The following is a 20,657-nucleotide window of genomic DNA, read 5'->3' on the forward strand; positions in this document are numbered from 1 at the left end:
ACGAAAACGTACAGTGCATTCGGAAAGTATTCAGACCATTTGACTTTGTCCTCATTTTGTTACATTACAGCCTTATTCTAAAATTTATGAAATTGTATTTTTTCCCCCTCAATCTACACACAATCCTCATATTGACAAAGCAAAAACACTGCTGTAGAAATGTTTGTGAAAATAAATGGAAATTTGACATTTTACATAAGTATTCAGACTCTTTACTCAGTACTTTTGTTAAAGCACCTTTGGCAACGATTACAGCCTCAAGTCTTCTTGGGTATGACGCGACAAGCTTGGCACACCTGTATTTGGGGTGTTTCTCCCATTGTTCTCTGCAGATCCTCTCAAGCTCTGTCCGGTTGGATGGGGAGTGTCGCTGCACAGCTATTTTCAGGTCTCTCCAGAGAAGTTCAGTCAGGTTCAAGTCCGGGCTCTGGCTGGGCCACTCAAGGACATTCAGAGACTTGTCCTGAAACCACTCCTGCGTTGTCTTGGCTGTGTGCTTAGGGTCATTGTCCTGTTGGAAGGTGAACCTTCGCCCCAGTCTGAGGACCTGAGCTCTCTGGAGCAGGTTTTCATCAAGGATCTCTCTGTACTTTGCTCCATTCATCTTTCCCTCAATCCTGAATAGTCTCCCAGTCCCTGCCACTGAGAAACATCCCCACAGCATGATGCTACCACCATCATGCTTCACCGTAGGGATAGTGCCAGGTTTCCACCAGACAGGCCAAAGAGTTCAGTCTTGGTTTCATCAAACCAGAGAATCTTGTTTCTCATGGTCTGAGAGTCCTTTTGGTACCTTTTGGCAAACGCCAAGCGGGCTGTTACGTGCCTTTTACTGAGTGTTGGCTTCTGTATGGGCACTCTACCATAAAGGCCTGATTGGTGGAGTGCAGCAGAGATGGTTGTCCTTCTGGAAGGTTCTCCCATCTCCACAGAGGAGCTCTGTCAGTGACCTTCGGGTTCTTGGTCACCTCCCTGACCAAGGCCCTTCTCCCCCCGATTGCTCAGTTTGGCCTGGCAGCCAGCTCTATGAAGGGTGTTGGTGGTTCCAGACTTCTTCCATTTAAGAATGATGGAGGCCACTGTGTTCCTGGACACCTTCAATTCCCCAGATCTGTGCCTCTACACAATCTTGCCTCGGAGTTCCTTGGACAATTCCTTCAACCACATGGTTTGGTTTTTGATCTGACATCACTGTCAACTGTGGGACCTTATATAGACAGGTGTGTGCCTTTCCATATCATGTCCAATCAATTGAATTGACTAAAATCAAGTAGAAACATCTCAAGAATGATCAATGGAGCAGCATGCACCTGAGCTCAATTTTGAGTCTCATAGCAAAGATTCTGAATAATTATGCAAGGTATTTCTGTTTTTAATACATTGGCAAAAATGTCTAAATCTGTTTGATTTGTCGTTATAGGCTGTTGTGTGTAGATAAAATATCCTAGGGAAAACACTGCTGTACTTAGGACCCTATTGCAATTGCATGGCTCTCAAGATATATGGTCAAGCTTTCTATAGGTCGTTGTTAATAAAACGTCACCATAACTTGGTAAGGAGCAAGGAGAACCCCCCCCCCCCCCCCCAGCTCCAATAGAACCATTGACGGCTATGTGCCGTTTTCCAAGGGATTGTTAAATGTTATCTATTTGGTTGTAATATCATCACTTCTTGAATACCTATAGTCAAAGTACACATTTCTGATTATTCCATGCAAAACAATTGCGCACATTTAGCTCCGTCATCAGAGTTGTACAGCAAGTAACTGCATACTTTTTCAAGATCAGTAAACATCAACCGATCATGTCATTTCAGATACGTGACGGTCCCGATATCTCTCAATATTGGCCACAGTTAATTGGATATTTGAGTGCTGTAGAAGTGAACAATACCTGACAAGTGTGAGTGGTTTAGGTTAATTTCCCATCCTAAGTGGTTCATGCCTGTCAAGCAGCAGAATGGCACAGAATGTTTACTTTGCAAGCTACCGTTAGAAGCTATGTACAGTTGTGGCCAAAGGTTTTGAGAATTACACAAATATTAATTTTCACAGTCTGCTGCCTCAGTTTGTATGATGGCAATTTGCATATACTCCATAATGTTATGAAGATGTCACGCCTTGGTCATTATATTTTGTGTTTTTGGTATATGTTTGGGTAAGCCAGGGTGTGACATGGGTTTAATTGTTGTGTTTCGTATTGGGGTTTGTAGTAATTGGGATTGTGTATGATTAGGGGTGTGTTGAGTTAGGCTTGGCTGCCTGGGGCGATTCTCAATCAGTCAGGTGCTTGTCGTTGTCTCTGATTGAGAACCGTATTTAGACAGCCTGACTTTCGTGTTGTAATTTGTGGGTGTTTGTACCTGTCTCTGTGTAGTAGTCACCAGATAGGCTGTAATTAGTTTCACGTTTGGTTTGTTGTTTTAGTTTATTTCAGTTATTTCATGTACCACGATACTTTCATTAAAAGTCATGAGTAACCTACACGCTGCATTTCGGTCTGACTCTCTTCTTACAACAGACAAACATTGTTACAGAAACACCCACCACTCGCAGACCGAGCAGCGTGTGAACTGGCAGGATCTGAAGGAGGACGTTATGGACAGCAGAAGCATGGAGTATACTACGTGGGAAGAAATCGACAGGTGGGCGGCCGACCCAGAGCGAGTGCAGGAGCCCGCCTGGGATTCCCTACAGCAATGCGAAGAGGGCTATAGACGTATGGAGTCGAAAAGGAAAGCACGGCTATACAGAGCGAAAACCGAAAGTAACGGGGGAAAGCGCAGAGAGAGAGTGGCTGTGTCAGGAGTCAGACCTGAGCCTACTCTCCCTGTTAATCGTGAAGAGCAGTTGCAGTGGGAGAGGCTGCACCATTTGGAGATTTGGACATGGGAGGAGGAATTAGACGGAAAAGGACCCTGGGCGCAGCCGGGAGAATATCGCCGTCCCAAGGAGGAAATAGAAGCAGCTAAAGCGGAGAGGCGCAGGTATGAGGAAGCAGCACGGCGACGCGGTTGGAAACCGGAAAGTCACCCCAAAAAATGTATTGGGGGGAGGCTGGAAGGGAGAATAGTTATGCCAGGTAGGAGACCTGCGCATACTCCCTGTGCTCACCGTTGGGCTAGAGAGACCGGGCAGGCACCGTGTTATGCTATGGAGCGCACGGTGTTTCCAGTGCGGGTGCAGAGCCAGCTGCGGCACATAACAGCCCTTCCTATTGGCCGGGCTAGAGTGGGCATCGAGCCAGGTAAGCTTGGGCAGGCTCGTTGCTCAAGAGCTCCAGTGCGCCTGCACGGTCCGGTCTATCCAGAGCCACCTCTACATACCAGTCCTCCGGTAGCAGCTCCCCGCACCAGGCTTCCTGTGCGTGTCCTAGATCCAGTACCACCAGTTCCAGCACCACGCACCAGGCCTCCGGTGCTCCTCGCCTGTTCAGCGCAGCCAGCGCTTTTCTCTTCTCCTGCGCTATCGGAGTCTCCCGCCTGTTTAGCGCAGCCAGAGCCTTTCTCCTCTCCTGCGCTGCCGGAGTCCCCAGTCTGCCCAGCTCCGCCAGTGCTCCCAGTCTGCCCAGCGCCGCCAGTCTGCCCAGCGCCGCCAGTCTGCCCAGCGCCGCCAGTCTGCCCAGCGCCGCCAGTCTGCCCAGCGCCGCCAGTCTGCCAGGATCCGCCAGATCGGCCAGACAACCTGAATCATCCAGTTCCACCAGCCAGCCAGGATTTACCGGAGCCTACTACCTGCCTGAGCTTCCTCTCAGTACCGGGCTTCCTCTCAGTACCGGGCTTCCTCTCAGTACCGGGCTTCCTCTCAGTACCGGGCTTCCCCTCAGTACCGGGCTTCCCCTCAGTACCGGGCTTCCCCTCAGTCCCGGGCTGCATCGGTCCCGGGCTGCATCGGTCCCGGGCTTGCCCCTCTGTCCCGGGCTGCCCCTCTGTCCCGAGATGCCCCACTGTCCCGGGCTGCCCCGCTGTCCCGGGCTGCCCCTCAGTTATGTGGGGATCAGGGTGAGGACTATTAGGCCATGGTCGGCGGAGAAGGTGGATTATCCCAGGACGCGAAGGGGAGGAACTAGGACATTTATGGAGTGGGGTCCACGTCCCGAGCTAGAACCGCCACCATGGACAGACGCCCACCCGGACCCTCCCTATGCTCTTGAGGTGCGTCCCGGAGTCCGCACCTTAGGGGGGGGGGTTCTGTCACGCCTTGGTCATTATATTTTGTGTTTTTGGTATATGTTTGGGTAAGCCAGGGTGTGACATGGGTTTAATTGTTTTGTTTCGTATTGGGGTTTGTAGTAATTGGGATTGTGTATGATTAGGGGTGTGTCTAGTTAGGCTTGGCTGCCTGGGGCGATTCTCAATCAGTCAGGTGCTTGTCGTTGTCTCTGATTGAGAACCGTATTTAGACAGCCTGACTTTTGCGTTGTAATTTGTGGGTGTTTGTACCTGTCTCTGTGTAGTAGTCACCAGATAGGCTGTAATTAGTTTCACGTTTGGTTTGTTGTTTTCGTTTATTTCAGTTATTTCATGTACCACGATACTTTAATTAAAAGTCATGAGTAACCTACACGCTGCATTTCGGTCTGACTCTCTTCTTACAACAGACGGACGTCGTTACAGAAGAGTGATTAGATGAATTGCAATTAATTGCAAAGTCGCTCTTTGTCATGCAAATGAACTGAATCCTCCCAAAAACATTTCCACTGCATTTCAGTCCTGCCACAAAAGGAGCAGCTGACATATCAGTGATTTATCTGGTTAACACAGGTGTGAGTGTTGACGAGGACAAGGCTGGAGATCACTATGTCATGCTGATTGAGTTCAAATAACAGACTGGAAGCTTCAAAAGGAGTGTGGTGCTTGGAATCATTGTTCTTCCTCTGTCAAACATGGTTACCTGCAAGGGATGTGCCGTCATCATTGCTTTGCACAAAAAGGGCATCACAGGCAAGGATATTGCTGACAGTAAGATCGGATCATCAAGAACTTCAAGGAGAGCGGTTCAATTGTTGTGAAAAAGACTTCAGGGCGCCAGGATCGTCTCCTACAGTTGATTCAGCTGGGTGATCGGGGCACCACCAGTACAGAGCTTGCTCAGGAATTGTAGCAGGCAGGCGTGAGTGCATCTGCACACACAGTGAGGCGAAGACTTTTGGAGGATGGCCTGGTGTCAAGAAGGGCAGCAAAGAAGCCACTTCTCTCCTGGAAAAACATCAGGGACAGACTGATATCCTGCAAAAGGTACACGGATTGGACTCCTGAGGACTGGGGTAAAGTCATTTTCTCTGATGATTCCCCTTTCCGATTGTTTGGTGCATCCGGAAAAAAGCTTGTCCGGAGAAGACAAGGTGAGCGCTACCATCAGTCCTGTGTCATGCCAACAGTAAAGCATCCTGAGACCATTCATGTGTGGGGTTGCTTCTCAGCCAAGGGAGTGGGCTCACTCACAATTTTGCTTAAGAACACAGCCGTGAATAAAGAATGGTACCGACACATCCTCCAAAGAGCAACTTCTCCCAACTATCCAGGAACTGTTTGGTGACGAACAATGCCTTTTCCAGCATGATGGAGCACCTTGTCAAAATTGATAACTAAGTGGCTCTGGGAACAAAACATCGATATCTTGGGTCCATGGCCAGGAAACTCCCCAGACCTTAATCCCATTGAGAACTTGTGGTCAATCCTCAAGAGGTGGGTGGACAAACGAAAACCCACAAATTCTGACACTCCAAGCATTGATTATGCAAGAATGGGCTGCCATCATTCAGGATGTGGCCCAGAAGTGAATTGACACTCAGAGCCACTGAGTGTACAAAACATTAGGAACATCTTCCTAATATTGAGTTGCACCCCCTTTTGCCCTCAGAACAGCCTCAGTTCATTGGGGGATGGACTCTACAAGGTGCCGAAAGCGTTGGTGTTATGCCCTTTGGGTGTTGAACCATTCTGCATTCACACAGGAAATGGTTGAGTGTGAAAAATCCAGCAGCGTTACAGTTCTTGACACACTCAAACCGGTGCACCTGGCACCTACGACTATCCTTTGTTCAAAGGCACTTTTAAATATTTTGCCTTGCCCATTCACCCTCTGAATGGCACACACAATCCATGTCTCATTTGTCTCAAGTCTTAAAGTTTCTTTAAATCTACCTGATTTGAAGTGGATTTAACAGGTGGCATCAATAAAGGATCATAGCGTTCACCTGAATTCACCTGTTTTAATATGTGCCATTTGACAGAGCATGTTCCAGTTTATACTGTGAATCGCTAGGAAAACATCTAGATTATTTTTAGGACATATCATTCAGCAGAAGTTGGAGAGTGGAGGCATGGGTATTTGAACTCTTCAAAATATATTTTTCTGGAGATGTATAACATGTTACACTTGTAACTCTTTGCACTGTGAGAGGCTATGGCTTGTATAAATCACCATCATCCCTGTGGATAACTTATAGCTGTGATATATTACAAGGTTACTATCAACCGTTATGAGAAAGTTGCTTTGGCCTGGAAAATAGCTTGAAGTCCGAGGTGTCACGTTGCTAGAATTTTACCATCGCTCCTCAAAGAAGTAGCTAGGAGTAATGACTTTATTCTCAGGAAGATGCAAAACAACAACCCCGGCCTAGACAGTTGATTTCTTTCATGAAATGTGCAATAGTTTGAGTTACACTGTTGGTTTAAACAGAATCCCTCAAGGGAGAACTTTAGCCTACACTTTATGAAATGGGGTTCATTTGTTGTTTTTTTGTTTTTGGTTAACAAACCTGAGTTGTTTTGCATCTGTATGAGGCTTGTCAACCATCCTACATGTCTTCACTACCCACAAAGCCCTATTCTTCACTTGTTATCTCTTTTCAGTTTACATCAATATATTTTCAATGCTTCCCTCCCATTTCTGGGGATATGTATGAATGGATAGCCAATAGCAGGAAAAGCTTTTCCATCCAATCAAATTAGCTGGAGTGGAGGGACAACCCCATTCACTGCCTAGGCTAAATTGAATTCGTCTTAGACCCACTAACTTGCACAGAGGCAATATGGGAAGTTTGGCACACAGGCAAAAAAAAACTGTTTATTTGAAAAGAAGCGATCTGGTTTAAAAGAGTGTAAGTTGACAATCGACATGGGAATGCAGTTTGTCCCATATGTAGCCTAGGCCTATCTGTTTGTTTGCTATATGCCTCCAAAATACACTTATCTCAATATTTTATTTAACCTGTAACTAGACCAGTCAGTTAAGAACAAATTCTTATTTGCAATGACGGCCTACCCGGCCAAGCCCTATGGGACTCCTAATTGCTGCCGGTTGCGATACAGCCTGTTTTCGAGCCAGGGTGCCTCTAATGAAGGTCTCTAGCGCTGAGATGCAGTGCCTTAGACCGCTGCACCACTCGGGAGCAATGTTGAGGAAATGACGCAGGTCCTTTCTACTTAACTGGATTGGAGCAGCCTTTAGTAGTACAATCTTTTCAAATAGCTGAAACTTACGAAAAGGCATAGGCCATGTGATACCACAGACAAGGGGTGTGAAAGAGGAAATATTTTCATTACACCATATCAATTGCAATTGGTATGTCACCGGGACATGTTCCTTTAATTTTTTTTTTTTTTTAACGGTTATTGAGTCTTTTCTTTTCTGTTATTCTCCTTGCCAGACTATGCAAGCGGCGCGATGCCCAACAGACGAACTGTCACTTACCAACTGCGCAGTCGTGAGTGAGAAGGACCCACAGTTTGAACAGTAAGTAATGTGTGTGTGACCACTATGGTTGTATGCTGTTTATGCATGTACGTGCGTTTTGATCCCCAGCCCTGAGGTGCCTCTGCCACATCAAAGGCCTGTGTGTGTGTTTGTGTGTGTGTGTGTGTGTGTGTGTGTGTGTGTGGCGGTAGATCACAGTGGATCACTGGGGCTCAGCTCTCTAGCCAGGATGCCAAAAGCCCCAGGGCTGTCACATTCTGTCTGTGGCTGCTCTGATTTCATTCTCTATCACTAAATAATGTTGTTCTGTCTTTTCATCTCTGGCCTTGCAACTGTCCCTCTGGGGCAGATGTGGGACTCACCAAAGCTCTTACCTGGTGAAAGAAGTAACCCACCCATGGAACATATGGTCTCACTGTGTCTCTCTGTCGGGTCTTGAACCAATAAAGGGGATTCAAAAATGATCTCAATATCATGCTTGCTATCCATGTAAACATAATGTGGGGCACAAAAGTATTTAGTCAGCCACCAATTGTGCATGTTCTCCCACTTACAAAGATGAGAGAGGCCTGTAGTTTTCATCATAGGTACACTTCAACTATGACAGACAAAATGAGAGAATAAAATCCAGAAAATCACATTATAGGATTTTTTATGAATTTATTTGCAAATTATGGTGGGAAATAAGAATTTGGTCACCTACAAACAAGCAAGATTTCTGGCTCTCACAGACCTGTAACTTCTTCTTTTAAGAGGCTCCTCTGTCCTCCACTCGTTACCTGTATTAATGGCACCTGTTTGAACTTGTTATCAGTATAAAAGACACCTGTCTACAACCTCAAACAGTCACACTCCAAACTCCACTATGGCCAAGACCAAAGAGCTGTCAAAGGACACCAGAAACAAAATTGTAGACCTGCACTAGGCTGGGAAGACTGAATCTGCAATAGGTAAGCAGCTTGGTTTGAAGAAATCAACTGTGGGAGCAATTATTAGGAAATGGAAGATATACAAGACCACTGATAATCTCCCTTGATCTGGGGCTCCACGCAAGAGCTCACCCCGTGGGGTGAAAATGATCACAAGAACAGTGAGCCAAAATCCCAGAACCACACGGGGGGACCTAGTGAATGACCTGCAGAGAGCTAGGACCAAAGTAACCAAGCCTACCATCAGTAACACACTACACCGCCAGGGACTCAAGTCCTGCAGTGCCAGATGTGCCCCTCTGTTTAAGCCAGTACATGTCCAGGCCCATCTGACATTTGCTGGAGAGCATTTGGATGATCCAGAAGAAGATTGGGAGAATGTCATATGGTCAGATGAAACCAAAATATAACTTTTTGGTAAAAACTCAACTCGTTGTGTTTGGAGGACAAAGAATGCTGAGTTGCATCCAAAGAACACCATACCTACTGTGAAGCATGGGGGTGGAAACATCATGCTTTGTGGCTGTTTTTCTGCAAAGGGACCAGGATGACTGATCCGTGTAAAGGAAAGAATGAATGGGACCATGTATCGTGAGATTTTGAGTGAAAACCTCCTTCCATCAGCAAGGGCATTGAAGAAGAAACGTGGCTGGGTCTTTCAGCATGATAATGATCCCAAACACACTGCCCGGGCAACGAAGGAGTGGCTTCGTAAGAAGCATTTCAAGGCCCTGGAGTGGCCTAGCCAGTCTTCAGATCTCAACCCCATAGAACATCTTTGGAGGGAGTTGGAAGTCTGTGTTGCCCAGCAATATCCCCAAAACATCACTGCTCTAGAGATCTGCATGGAGGAATGGGCCAAAATACCAGCAACAGTGTGTGAAGACTTACAGAAAACATTTGACCTCTGTCATTGCCAACAAAGGGTATATAACAAATTATTGAGAAACTTTTATTGATCAAATACTTATTTTCCACCATAATTTGCAAATAAATTCATTGAAAATCCTACAATGTGATTTTCTGGATTTTTTTTTTCTTCTCATTTTGTCTATCATAGTTGAAGTGCACCCATGATGACAATTACAGGCCTCATCTTTTTAAGTGGAGGAACTTGCACATTTGGTGGCTGACTAAATGTTTTTTTTTGCCCCACTGTACATATCATAGTTTTCTCTGTATGATATGATAGTCCTCTTCTTTTCTATGCAGTCACGTGACCGTGAGAACCACGCCGACCCACAAGTTTGTGTTCACAGTGAAGACCCACCAGAGTGTGGTCCCGGGGACCATCGCCTTCAGTCTGCCACAGGTAGGAGACACCATCATGGCCTTCATAAAATAGGCTACACACACTGTGTTCAAAGCTATCCTTACTTGATAGATAAATGATACATTGACCAAGTCGAACCCACATGTTTTAGGGCGTTATAACTAAAGTCATCATTTAATCGATGACGATGATAAAGTTGGTTTCTACAGGTGCAGCGCAGTCACAATGTGTGGATGATCTTCTGACTGTATTTGACTTTAGCTGTCTGGCTTACTATGGCCCGTCCTGTGTGCGTGCTCCTCCTCCACTCTGTTGTCTCCTATCATGTCTGTCGCTGCTTTTGACCTTTTGCTTGTCTCTGCCTGCTCTTTCTCCTTCTATAAACTCTGCAGCCACAGCCGGCACTCAGGTACTCCAGCAACGTCCTCCTTGGCCGGTCTTATTTCACAACTAGATTGGAGTCATGAACAGAAGCAGTTGTAAATAGGACCGTAGACATTTTATAAGATTGTAGCAATGCGCTACATGATAACTCTTGGCTGGACATGAATCAATGGACTAATGCGCCGTACAGTAGCTTAGAGCTTCGGCCACCATGTAAAGTAGGTGACACGTGGGTTCAACTATCAGTCAAAAACCCTTAGCCCGGTCCGGATTTTTTTTTTTTACCTGTTGTGGGACTGATGTTCTTCTTGAAAGATGTTGTAAAATAAGACCGTGTTTAAGAGACAGCCTACATCACTGTAGTTGTCAGAACACCCTAGTTATCACTGATGGTTCATTGGAGGTGTACTGTCTAGTAGTTGCAAAAATACAGTATCAGTCAAAAGTTTGGACACCTACTCATTTGACGGTTTTTCTTAATTTTTTAGACTATTTTCTACATTGTAGAATAATAGTGAAGACAGACATACAATGAAATAACACATATGGAATCATGTGTGTTATTTGGCACCTTTGCCTTAATCACAGATTTGTACACTCTTAGCATTCTCTCAACCAACTTCACCTGGAATGCTTTTCCAACTGTCTTGAAGGAGTTTCCACATATGCTGAGCACTTGTAGGCTGCTTTTCCTTCACTCTGCGGTACAACTCATCCCAAACCTTCTCAATTGGGTTGAGGTCGGGTGATTGTGGAGGCAAGGTCAGCTGATGCAGCACTTAATCAATCTCATTCTTGGTCAAATAGCCCTTACACACCCTGGAGGTGTGATGGGTCATTGGCCTGTTGAAAAACAAATGATCGTCCCACTAAGCACAAACCTGATTGGATGGTGTATTGCTATAGAATGCTATGGTTGCCATGCTTGTTAAGTGTGCCATGAATTCTAAATAAATCACTGACAGTGTCACCAGCAAAGCACCATCACACCACCTCCATGCTTCACGGTGGGAACCACACATGTGGAGATAATTTGTTCACCTACTCTGCGTCACAAAGACACAGTTGTTGGAACCAAACATCACAAATTTGGACTCCAGACCAAAGGACTGATTTCCACCGGTCTAATGTCCATTGCTCGTATTTCTTGGCCCAAGCAAGTCTCTTCTTCTTAATGGTGTCCTTTAGTAGTGGTTTCTTTACAGCAATTTGACCATGAAGGCCTGGTTCACGCAGTCTCCTGAACAATTGATGTTGAGATGTGTCTGTTACTTGAACTATGTGAAGCATTTATTTGGGCTGCAATTTCTGAGGCTGTTAAGTGTAATGAACTTATCCTCTGCAGCAGAAGTAACTCTGGGTCTTCCTTTCCTGTGGCGGTCCTCATGAGAGCCAGTTTCATCATAGCGCTTGATGGTTTTTGTGACTGCATTTGAGGAAACTTTCAAAGTTCTTGAAGTGTTCCTGGTTGACTGACCTTCATGTCTTAAAGTAATGATGGACTGTCGTTTCTCTTTCCTCATTTGAGCTGTTCTTGCCATAATATAGACTTGGTATTTTACCAAATAGGGCTATCTTCTGTATACCACCCCTACCATGTCACAAAACAACGTATTAGCGCAAACGCATTAAGAAGGAAAGAAATTCCACAAATGAACTTTTAGGGCGGCACATCTGTTAATTGAAATGCATTCCAGGAAGCTGGTTGAGGGAATGCCAAGTGTGCAAAGCTGTGATCAAAGCAAAGAGTAGCTACTTTGAAGAATATAAAATATATTTTGGTTACTATGTGATTGCATGTGTTATTTCATCATTTTGATGTATTCATTATTATTTTACAATGCAGAACATAGTCAAAATAAAGAACCCTTGAATGAGTAGGTGTGTCCAAACGTTTGACTGGTACTGTATGTTAGAATGTCTCTTTTTCCTGATCCTGTTTGTACCTTGTTGCTGGGCAACTGGATTCTATAGATAGTGTTGCCCTTTTTATATGGTCTTTGTTTGCATAGTTGAACTGTACACTGACTAGGATACATTACTTGTTTTCCCAGAGAAAATGGGCAGGCCTCTCCATTGGTCAGGATGTGGAAGGTAAGACTAAAACATGATGGTATTGAACTGTGAGGTGAATGCAGGAAGACAAAGTGCAGTCTCTCTGAATTCTTCTCATTGATTGCCATTGTATAACTGCTGTCCTATCATTCGCCACCAGATGGGGCGGCAGGTAGCCAAGTGGTTAGAGTATTGGGCCAGTATATGAAAGGTTGCTTAATCATGTTTCACTCTAAAGGTTTTTAGAGATATTTCCCCTCTGCCAGAGAAATGCCAATTATCCCATGGTCCTTTGCTGCAGTGATAGAGCTTCAAATGCCACCCCCAGCCTGTTGATTTTAGATGTATAGGTTGTTTCTCAACATCCATGCTACCGTGCTCCGAGCACGCAAATTGGAGCATGGGAGGGTCGGAGTATGAGTTAAAATCAAGTTTTGCAAAACGGAGCATGGAGGGCACTTCTCTGATGTACGTATTTTGAATGGAGTAGCCAAGGATAGAGTTCCTGTATCTCAATTTGGCCCAGGTAAAACATTTGGAAATCGGGGCATGAACTCTAAGGTGTCGAAAGTGTTCCACAGGGATGCTTCCCACTTGACACAACTGTGTGAAACAGGGTTAGCCACCCTGTGGAACATTTTCGACACCTTGTAGAGTCCATGCCCCGATGAATTAAGTTTGTTCTGTGGGGAAAAAAGGGGATGCAACTCAATATTCGGGAAGTGTTCCTCAGTGTAAGCATGACACAAATACCCACTGCAGTGTGCGTAGTCTGTTAGCCACGAACAATTAGCAGCTAGCTACCCATAAAGAATGGACATCTACCTTGCACAACATTTAGTTTTAGGTCATTTTTACCAAGCTGGCTAGCTAGATCATTACGATTCACATATAGTTTGCTGACAATTATGGTGGAAAACCTTTTGCTTTGTGTATAACTTGTTTAGTCTCTATTGTTGCAATTGTCCTCGCTGGAAGAAGGTTCAGTGAATGGGGAAGTGCAGTGTGAGGTAATACAGTAGGGGCGAGTGTTTTATGCTTTCTCCACCCTCTCGTCCTCACAAGAACGAACTCAGGAGAACGTCTTCTGAGAATGCAATCCGAACATGTGTGTGGAGCACGGTAGTATGCATATTGAGAAACACCCATAGTTTCAGGAGGAGGGGGTTGGTCTGGCCACCCATATAGATGTGATCTACGTGGACCCAGTGAGAGGGTGGTGGAGGAGGGGGTTGGTCTGGCCAACCATATAGATGTGATCTACGTGGACGCAGTGAGAGGGTGGTGGAGGAGGGGGTTGGTCTGGCCACCCATATAGATGTGATCTACGTGGACCCAGTGAGAGGGTGGTGGAGGAGGGGGTTGGTCTGGCCACCCATATAGATGTGATCTATGTGGACACAGTGGGAGGGTGGTGGAGGAGGGGTTGGTCTGGTCACCCATATAGATGTGATCTACGTGGACACAGTGAGAGGGTGGTGGAGGAGGGGTTGGTCTGGCCACCCATATAGATGTGATCTACGTGGACGCAGTGAGAGGGTGGTGGAGGAGGGGTTGGTCTGGCCAACCATATAGATATGATCTACGTGGACACAGTGAGAGGGTGGTGGAGGAGGGGTTGGTCTGGCCACCCATATAGATGTGATCTACGTGGACACAGTGAGAGGGTGGTGGAGGAGGGGTTGGTCTGGCCACCCATATAGATGTGATCTACGTGGACACAGTGAGAGGGTGGTGGAGGAGGGGTTGGTCTGGCCACCCATATAGATGTGATCTACGTGGACACAGTGAGAGGGTGGTGGAGGAGGGGTTGGTCTGGCCACCCATATAGATGTGATCTACGTGGACACAGTGAGAGGGTGGTGGAGGAGGGGGTTGGTCTGGCCACCCATATAGATGTGATCTACGTGGACGCAGTGAGAGGGTGGTGGAGGAGGGGGTTGGTCTGGCCAACCATATAGATGTGATCTACGTGGACGCAGTGAGAGGGTGGTGGAGGAGGGGTTGGTCTGGCCACCCATATAGATGTGATCTACGTGGACGCAGTGAGAGGGTGGTGGAGGAGGGGGTTGGTCTGGCCACCCATATAGATGTGATCTACGTGGACGCAGTGAGAGGGTGGTGGAGGAGGGGGTTGGTCTGGCCAACCATATAGATGTGATCTACGTGGACGCAGTGAGAGGGTGGTGGAGGAGGGGGTTGGTCTGGCCACCCATATAGATGTGATCTACGTGGACGCTGTGAGAGGGTGGTGGAGGAGGGGGTTGGTCTGGCCAACCATATAGATGTGATCTACGTGGACACAGTGAGAGGGTGGTGGAGGAGGGGAAGTGATTGATCTCGCACATGGATCGCTTCAGAGATCGTGGTGGTCTTGAAGCTCGGCCAGGTTATCAAAGCCCTAGCCAGTATACACCCATTGTCCGATAATATCTATAGCGATGATGCTTGCGGTAATAGCCTAAGTCCTATAGCTCTGCCTTACATCCTTCAGAATAGCTCTGCTCCGCGAAGCATGAATGCTCTGACTTGAGCGGAGGCCGCATGGCAGTAAATGGTATACGGCCACTGCGGATGACGGATTGACCACGCAGAGCCTTTTTTTTTTTTTTTTTGGTGGTCCAGATCGGTTTAGAACTTTGGCCAACTCCTCTCTGTGTCCGTTCTTTGTCAAGCCAAACATGTATGGACGACAACAACACATGTAGTATGGGACCAGACTAGCTCTGCCTAGGATAACAGCATAATATTAGTTGAAATATGCCCCTCTGAAAGTGTTATTAGCAAAGTGTCACTATGTAAAGACACCCTGATCTGGGATAGAGCTGGTAATTGGCTAATTTGCATAATTACCGTACTGCTTAGGTGGCTGTGAACAGATGTTGAAAGAACAGCATTAGTATTATTGAACCAAGTGATTCAATATGCAAAATCCAGTAGAAAACAATGATGCTAAAGGTGTTTGTCCTTGTTTATGGTTGTTCATGGAATATGATGCGAAGTGAATAGCACTATTGAGCAAGGTACTACAAATGAACACCGATCAGACTTTTGACATTGTACTTGAAAATGAAAACTGAGTAAAGGGGTGAAAAGCTACCGTGCTTCTGCTATCTGTTTCCTTTCCATGTAGTGACCAACTACAACTTTGACAAGTCCAAGCAGTGTGTGGGCACCATGATGGTGGAGATTGATTTCCTGCAGAAGAAGAGTGTGGACAGCAGCCAATACGACTCGGACAAGATGGCTGCAGAGTTCATCCAGCACTTCAACAGTCAGGCCTTCAGTACAGGCCAGCAGGTACGGGAACTGTAACCTATAGAAGGACGCTGGGGTGACAGGGTGGGGTTACTTGCGCACCTCTTTACAAGACTTTGGTGGTCTTGAGGCTCTTGGTAGAAGTTGCCCTTAGAAACCGATCTAGGATCAGCTTAACCATTGCAAAGTGGCAAAACTGACTGTGGATCATTAACATGGGCCGACTTTGTCGTACTCTTGGCTTTAGGTTGATTTAATACCACAAACATTTTTGTTGTATTCTTAGATTGTGCCAAGTTGCCACGCTTTTTGTATTTGTGTTCTGCATGCTGATGGCGCTTTACGTTATTCTAACCTTCTAGCGTTGTCCACTCTTCCTCTTTCTTGATGTCTCTAGCTGGTGTTTAGTTTCTGTGACAAGCTGTTTGGCCTGCTGATAAAAGACATTGAAGCCATGGACCCAAGCATCCTCAAGGGAGAAGCAGGCTCTGGGAAGAAGCACAAGGTATCAAGAGCACCAATCAACCTACCTTAGGACCTCGATTATCACCATTAGATATACCATTTATATATGATTAATACACTTTACATGGTAATGTTCATACACTTGAACTAATCGTCGTTACAGTAGTAATCTAGTTACACGAGCTATACAGTAGTTATAGTTTATATAACACGGTGAAGTCACACCCAATGTGCTTGATGGTAACGTAAATTCTCGTGAAGAATGGGCACAATTCTCTGTCCACCATCTACTCACTCCTAACTGTCTTCTGTCTCTGTGGTCTATACAGATTGACATTGGCTTGTTGCTGGGAAACAGCCAGGTGGTTTTTGAGAAGGCCGAGAGCTCTTCTCTTACCCTCATTGGTAAGTGTCGTCCCTGGCTCGGTCCGATGCAGAAAACTGGCCATGTGTGACGTTGTCTTGTATTACGTGACTACAGCACATCGATTTAATCTCAATCCATTACAGTATGTGTAAATCAGGGTCATATATATCTGACAGGTTGATGTGCTCAAATCGTGTTCCTCAGCATAATACAATTTGAATTACTAAGGCTTGAGATAGTTTAGCCTTACAAACTAAGTGACATTCGGCCTCAATATACCACACGCTAAACCGCCCTGACTGACTTTATCCATTTGTGGCATGTGCTTGTTGTTACCCAATACCGCCACAAGGTGGCACCCTGTCCACAGTTTGTTGGCCTTTCGTCTTGGTCTCACAAGTTTTGAGTGACTCAATTCTAGATGGCCCTAGACACTGTTCCCCTGTCTATGAACTAAGCGTTGCCACAGGGGGGTACCGGTACAGAGTCAATGTGCGGGCGTACAGGTTAGTCAAGGTCATTTGTAAAGTGACTATTCATGGATAATAAGCGAGTAGCAGAATTGTAAAAACAAAGGGAGGGGGTCAATGTAAATAGTCCAGGTGGTCATTTTATTAAATTGTTCAGCAGTCTTATGCCTTTGGGGTAGAAGCTGTTAAAGAGCCTTGTGGACCTAGACTTGGCTCTCTGGTACCGCTGGCCAGGCGGTAGAAGAAAGAACGGTCTATGACTTGGGTGACTAGAGTCTTTGACAATTTTTTTGTCACCGCCTAGTATATAGATCCTGGATGGCAGGAAGCTTGGCCCCAGTGATGTACTGGGCCGTACCCACTACCCTCTGTAGTGCACTATGGCGTTGAACGCTGAGCTGTAGTCAATGAACAGCATTCTCACATAGGTGTTCCTTTTTTCCAGGTGGGAAAGGGCAGTGTGGAGTAAGAATGAGATTGCATCATCTGTGAATCTGTTGGGGCGGTATGCGAATTGGAGTGGGTCTAGGGTTTCCATCATGATGGTGTTGATGTGAGCCATGACCAACCTTTCAAAGCCCTTCATGGCTACTGAAGTGAGTGCAACGGGGTGTTAATCATTTAGGCAGGTTACCTTCGCTTTCTTGGCCACAGGGACTATGGTGGTCTGTTTGAAACATATAGGTATTACAGACTCGGTCAGGGAGAGGAAAATGTCATTGAAGACACTTGCCAGTTGGTCCGTGCATGCTTTTGAATACATGTCCTGGTAATCCGTCTGAGCCTTGACCAGCCTTTCAACTGTAATTGGCCTTGGATAAAAACATCTGCTAAATGCAATTTTATTATAATAATATAATACATTTTTCCCTCTATGTACAGTGCCTTCGGAAATAATTCAAACCCCTTTCACATGTTGTTTCTTTACAGCCTTATTATAAAAGGGATTAAATAAATTAAAAAATCCTCACCAATCTACACGCAATACCCCATAATGACAAAGTGAAAACAGGTTTTTAGAAATGCGGGTAGAGGAACAATGGTGGCCATCTTGATGCATATGTGGACAGCAGACTGTCATAGGGAGAAATTGAATATGTCCGTAAACACTCCAGCCAGCTGGTCTGCACATGTAGTGTTTATTCTGAAAGTATTCAGACCCTTCTCCTTTTCCACATTGTGTTACGTTACAGCCTTATTCTAAAATCGATTTAACAAAAAAATTGTCAATCTGCACAGAATACCCCATAACGACAAAGCGAAAGCAGGTTTTCAGAAATTTCTGGAAATGTATTAAAAAGAAAAACATACCTTATTTACATAAGTATTCAGACCCTTTGCTGTGAGACTTGAAATTGACCTAAGGGTGCATCCTGTTTCCATTGATCATCCTTGAGATGTTTGTACAACTTGATTGGACATGATTTGGAAAGGCACACACCTGTCTATTTAAAGTCTCACGGTTGACAGTGGATGTCAGCGCAAAAAAGCCACGTGGTCGAAGGAATTGTCCGTAGAGCTCCGAGACAGGATTGTGTTGAGGCACAGATCTCGGGAAGGGTTCCAAAAAATGTCTGCAGCATTAAAGGTCCCCAACAACACAGTGGCTTCCATCAATCTTAAATGGAAGAAGTTTGGAATCACCAATACTTCCTAGAGCTAGCTACCTGGCCAAACTGAGCAATCTGGGGAGAAGGGCCTTGGTCAGGGAGGTGACCAAGAAACAGATGGTCACTCTGACAGAGCTCCAGAGTTCCTCTGTGGTGATGGGAGAACCTTCCAGAAGAACAACCATTTCTGCATTACTCCACCAATCAGGCCTTTCATGGTAGTGGCCAGACGGAAGCCACTCCTCAGTAAAAGGCACATGACAGCCTGCTTGGTTTGCCAAAAGGCACCGAATGGACTCCGACCATGAGAAACAAGATTCTCTGGTCTGATGAAAACAAGATTGAAATATATTTTTTACATTTATTTAACTAGGCAAGTCAGCAAGTCAAACCCTCCCCTAATCCGGACGATGCTGGGCCAATTGTGCGCCGCCTTATCTCCTGAATGCCAAGCGTCACGTCTGGAGGAAACCGGGCACCATCCGCATGGTGGTGTTAGCATTACGCTGTGGGGATGTTTCTCAGCGGCAGGGACAGGGAGACTTGTCAGGATCGAGGCAAAGATGAATGGAGCAAATTACAGAGAGATCCTGCTCCAGAGCGCTCAATACCTCAGACTAGGGCTAAGGTTCACCTTTCAACAGGACAACGACCCGAAGCACACAGCCAAGACAACGCAGCAGTGGCTTCAGGACAAGTCTGTGAATGTACTTGAGTGGCCCAGCCAGAGCCCGGACATGAACCCGATCTAACATCTCTGGTTTAGACCTGAAAAAAAGCTGTGCAGCAACGCTCCCCATCCAACCTGACAGAGTTTGAGAAGAAAGGGAGAAACTCCCCAAATACAGGTGTGTCATACCCAAGAAGACTCCAGGCTGTAATCGCTGCCAAAGGTGTTTCGACAAAGTACTGAGTAAAGGGTCTGAATACTTATGTAAATGTGATATCTAAGTTTTTGAAATTAGTTAACATTCATAAAAATAAACTGTTTTTGCGTTGTCATTTTGGGGTTGTGTGGATTGATGAGTTGAAAAAACAATTGAAATCAATTTTAGAATAAGGCTGTAACAAAATGTGGAAAAAGTTTAGGGCCTGAATACTTTCAGAATGCACTGTATGTTTGTAACTGTGTCTGTGTCCCCTACAGGGAAGTCTAAGACCAGAGAGTCTCGCCAGTCTATCATCAACCCAGATTGGAACTTTGAGCGCATGGGCATCGGTGGCCTGGACAAAGAGTTCTCCGACATCTTCCGTAGGGCCTTCGCCTCCCGAGTCTTCCCTCCAGACATTGTGGAGCAGATGGGTGAGCTTCTTCTCTATCCTTCTCTCGGTCTCTGTCTCTCTCTCGGTCTCTGTCTCTCTCTCGGTCTCTGTCTCTCTCTCGGTCTCTGTCTCTCTCTCGGTCTCTGTCTCTCTCTCGGTCTCTGTCTCTCTCTCGGTCTCTGTCTCTCTCTCGGTCTCTGTCTCTCTCTCGGTCTCTGTCTCTCTCTCGGTCTCTGTCTCTCTCTCGGTCTCTGTCTCTCTCTCGGTCTCTGTCTCTCTCTCGGTCTCTGTCTCTCTCTCGGTCTCTGTCTCTCTCTCGGTCTCTGTCTCTCTTTTGCATTCTCTCTTTCGCACTCTTTCTCTCGCTCTTTCACATGCACTCTTTCTTTCTTTCTTTCGCACTCTTCCTCTCTCTTGCTGTCTCTCTTCATCCCTATTTCTTTCTCAACAGAAGTTTCTCTTTCTCGACTTTCACTCAATCCATCTTATTCACTCATACTTTCACATGCCTGTTGTCTTACACACGTGTTCTTTTCGCTCTATTTCTAGTGCTTTCCTTCGCTCATTCTTTATATAGCTCACACTATGTGTATTTGTCTCCCACCACATCCCCCCGGTAACCACTTTTCGAGGTCCCAGGGAGCCTGTGTTCCAGCCTAGCGTTAGACAGACCGAACCATTCGCCACTGTGAGGAGGGGGGGGGGGCTGCCTGCCAAAACAAATCACTCAATCAGTCTCTGGAAGGAACACCATGACATGAATAAGCCTCTGTGTTCAAATGGCATTGATTTTCAGACCAGTACTGCACATTGTGACAAACACGTCAGACTCTTTTCGGGGAAAAGCCTCTAACAAATGGACCCAATGGGAATAATATTATTGG

The 20,657-nt window shown here is 45.8% G+C and overlaps 1 protein-coding gene across 1 annotated transcript in view; it reads left to right on the plus strand.

The window, feature by feature from the left end:
- The window catches only part of LOC124039882 (vesicle-fusing ATPase-like), a 108,631-nt gene that overhangs the window by 11,975 nt on the left and 75,999 nt on the right, over positions 1 to 20,657 (plus strand). The window contains exons 2-8 of the mRNA XM_046356396.1: positions 7,653 to 7,738; positions 9,841 to 9,940; positions 12,340 to 12,379; positions 15,474 to 15,640; positions 15,996 to 16,103; positions 16,393 to 16,468; positions 19,658 to 19,813. Coding sequence (XP_046212352.1) covers positions 7,653 to 7,738; positions 9,841 to 9,940; positions 12,340 to 12,379; positions 15,474 to 15,640; positions 15,996 to 16,103; positions 16,393 to 16,468; positions 19,658 to 19,813 — 733 coding nt within the window. The remainder of the gene's footprint in view (positions 1 to 7,652; positions 7,739 to 9,840; positions 9,941 to 12,339; positions 12,380 to 15,473; positions 15,641 to 15,995; positions 16,104 to 16,392; positions 16,469 to 19,657; positions 19,814 to 20,657) is intronic.

Source organism: Oncorhynchus gorbuscha, linkage group LG07, assembly GCF_021184085.1.
Source record: "Oncorhynchus gorbuscha isolate QuinsamMale2020 ecotype Even-year linkage group LG07, OgorEven_v1.0, whole genome shotgun sequence".
Taxonomy (NCBI): domain Eukaryota; kingdom Metazoa; phylum Chordata; class Actinopteri; order Salmoniformes; family Salmonidae; genus Oncorhynchus; species Oncorhynchus gorbuscha.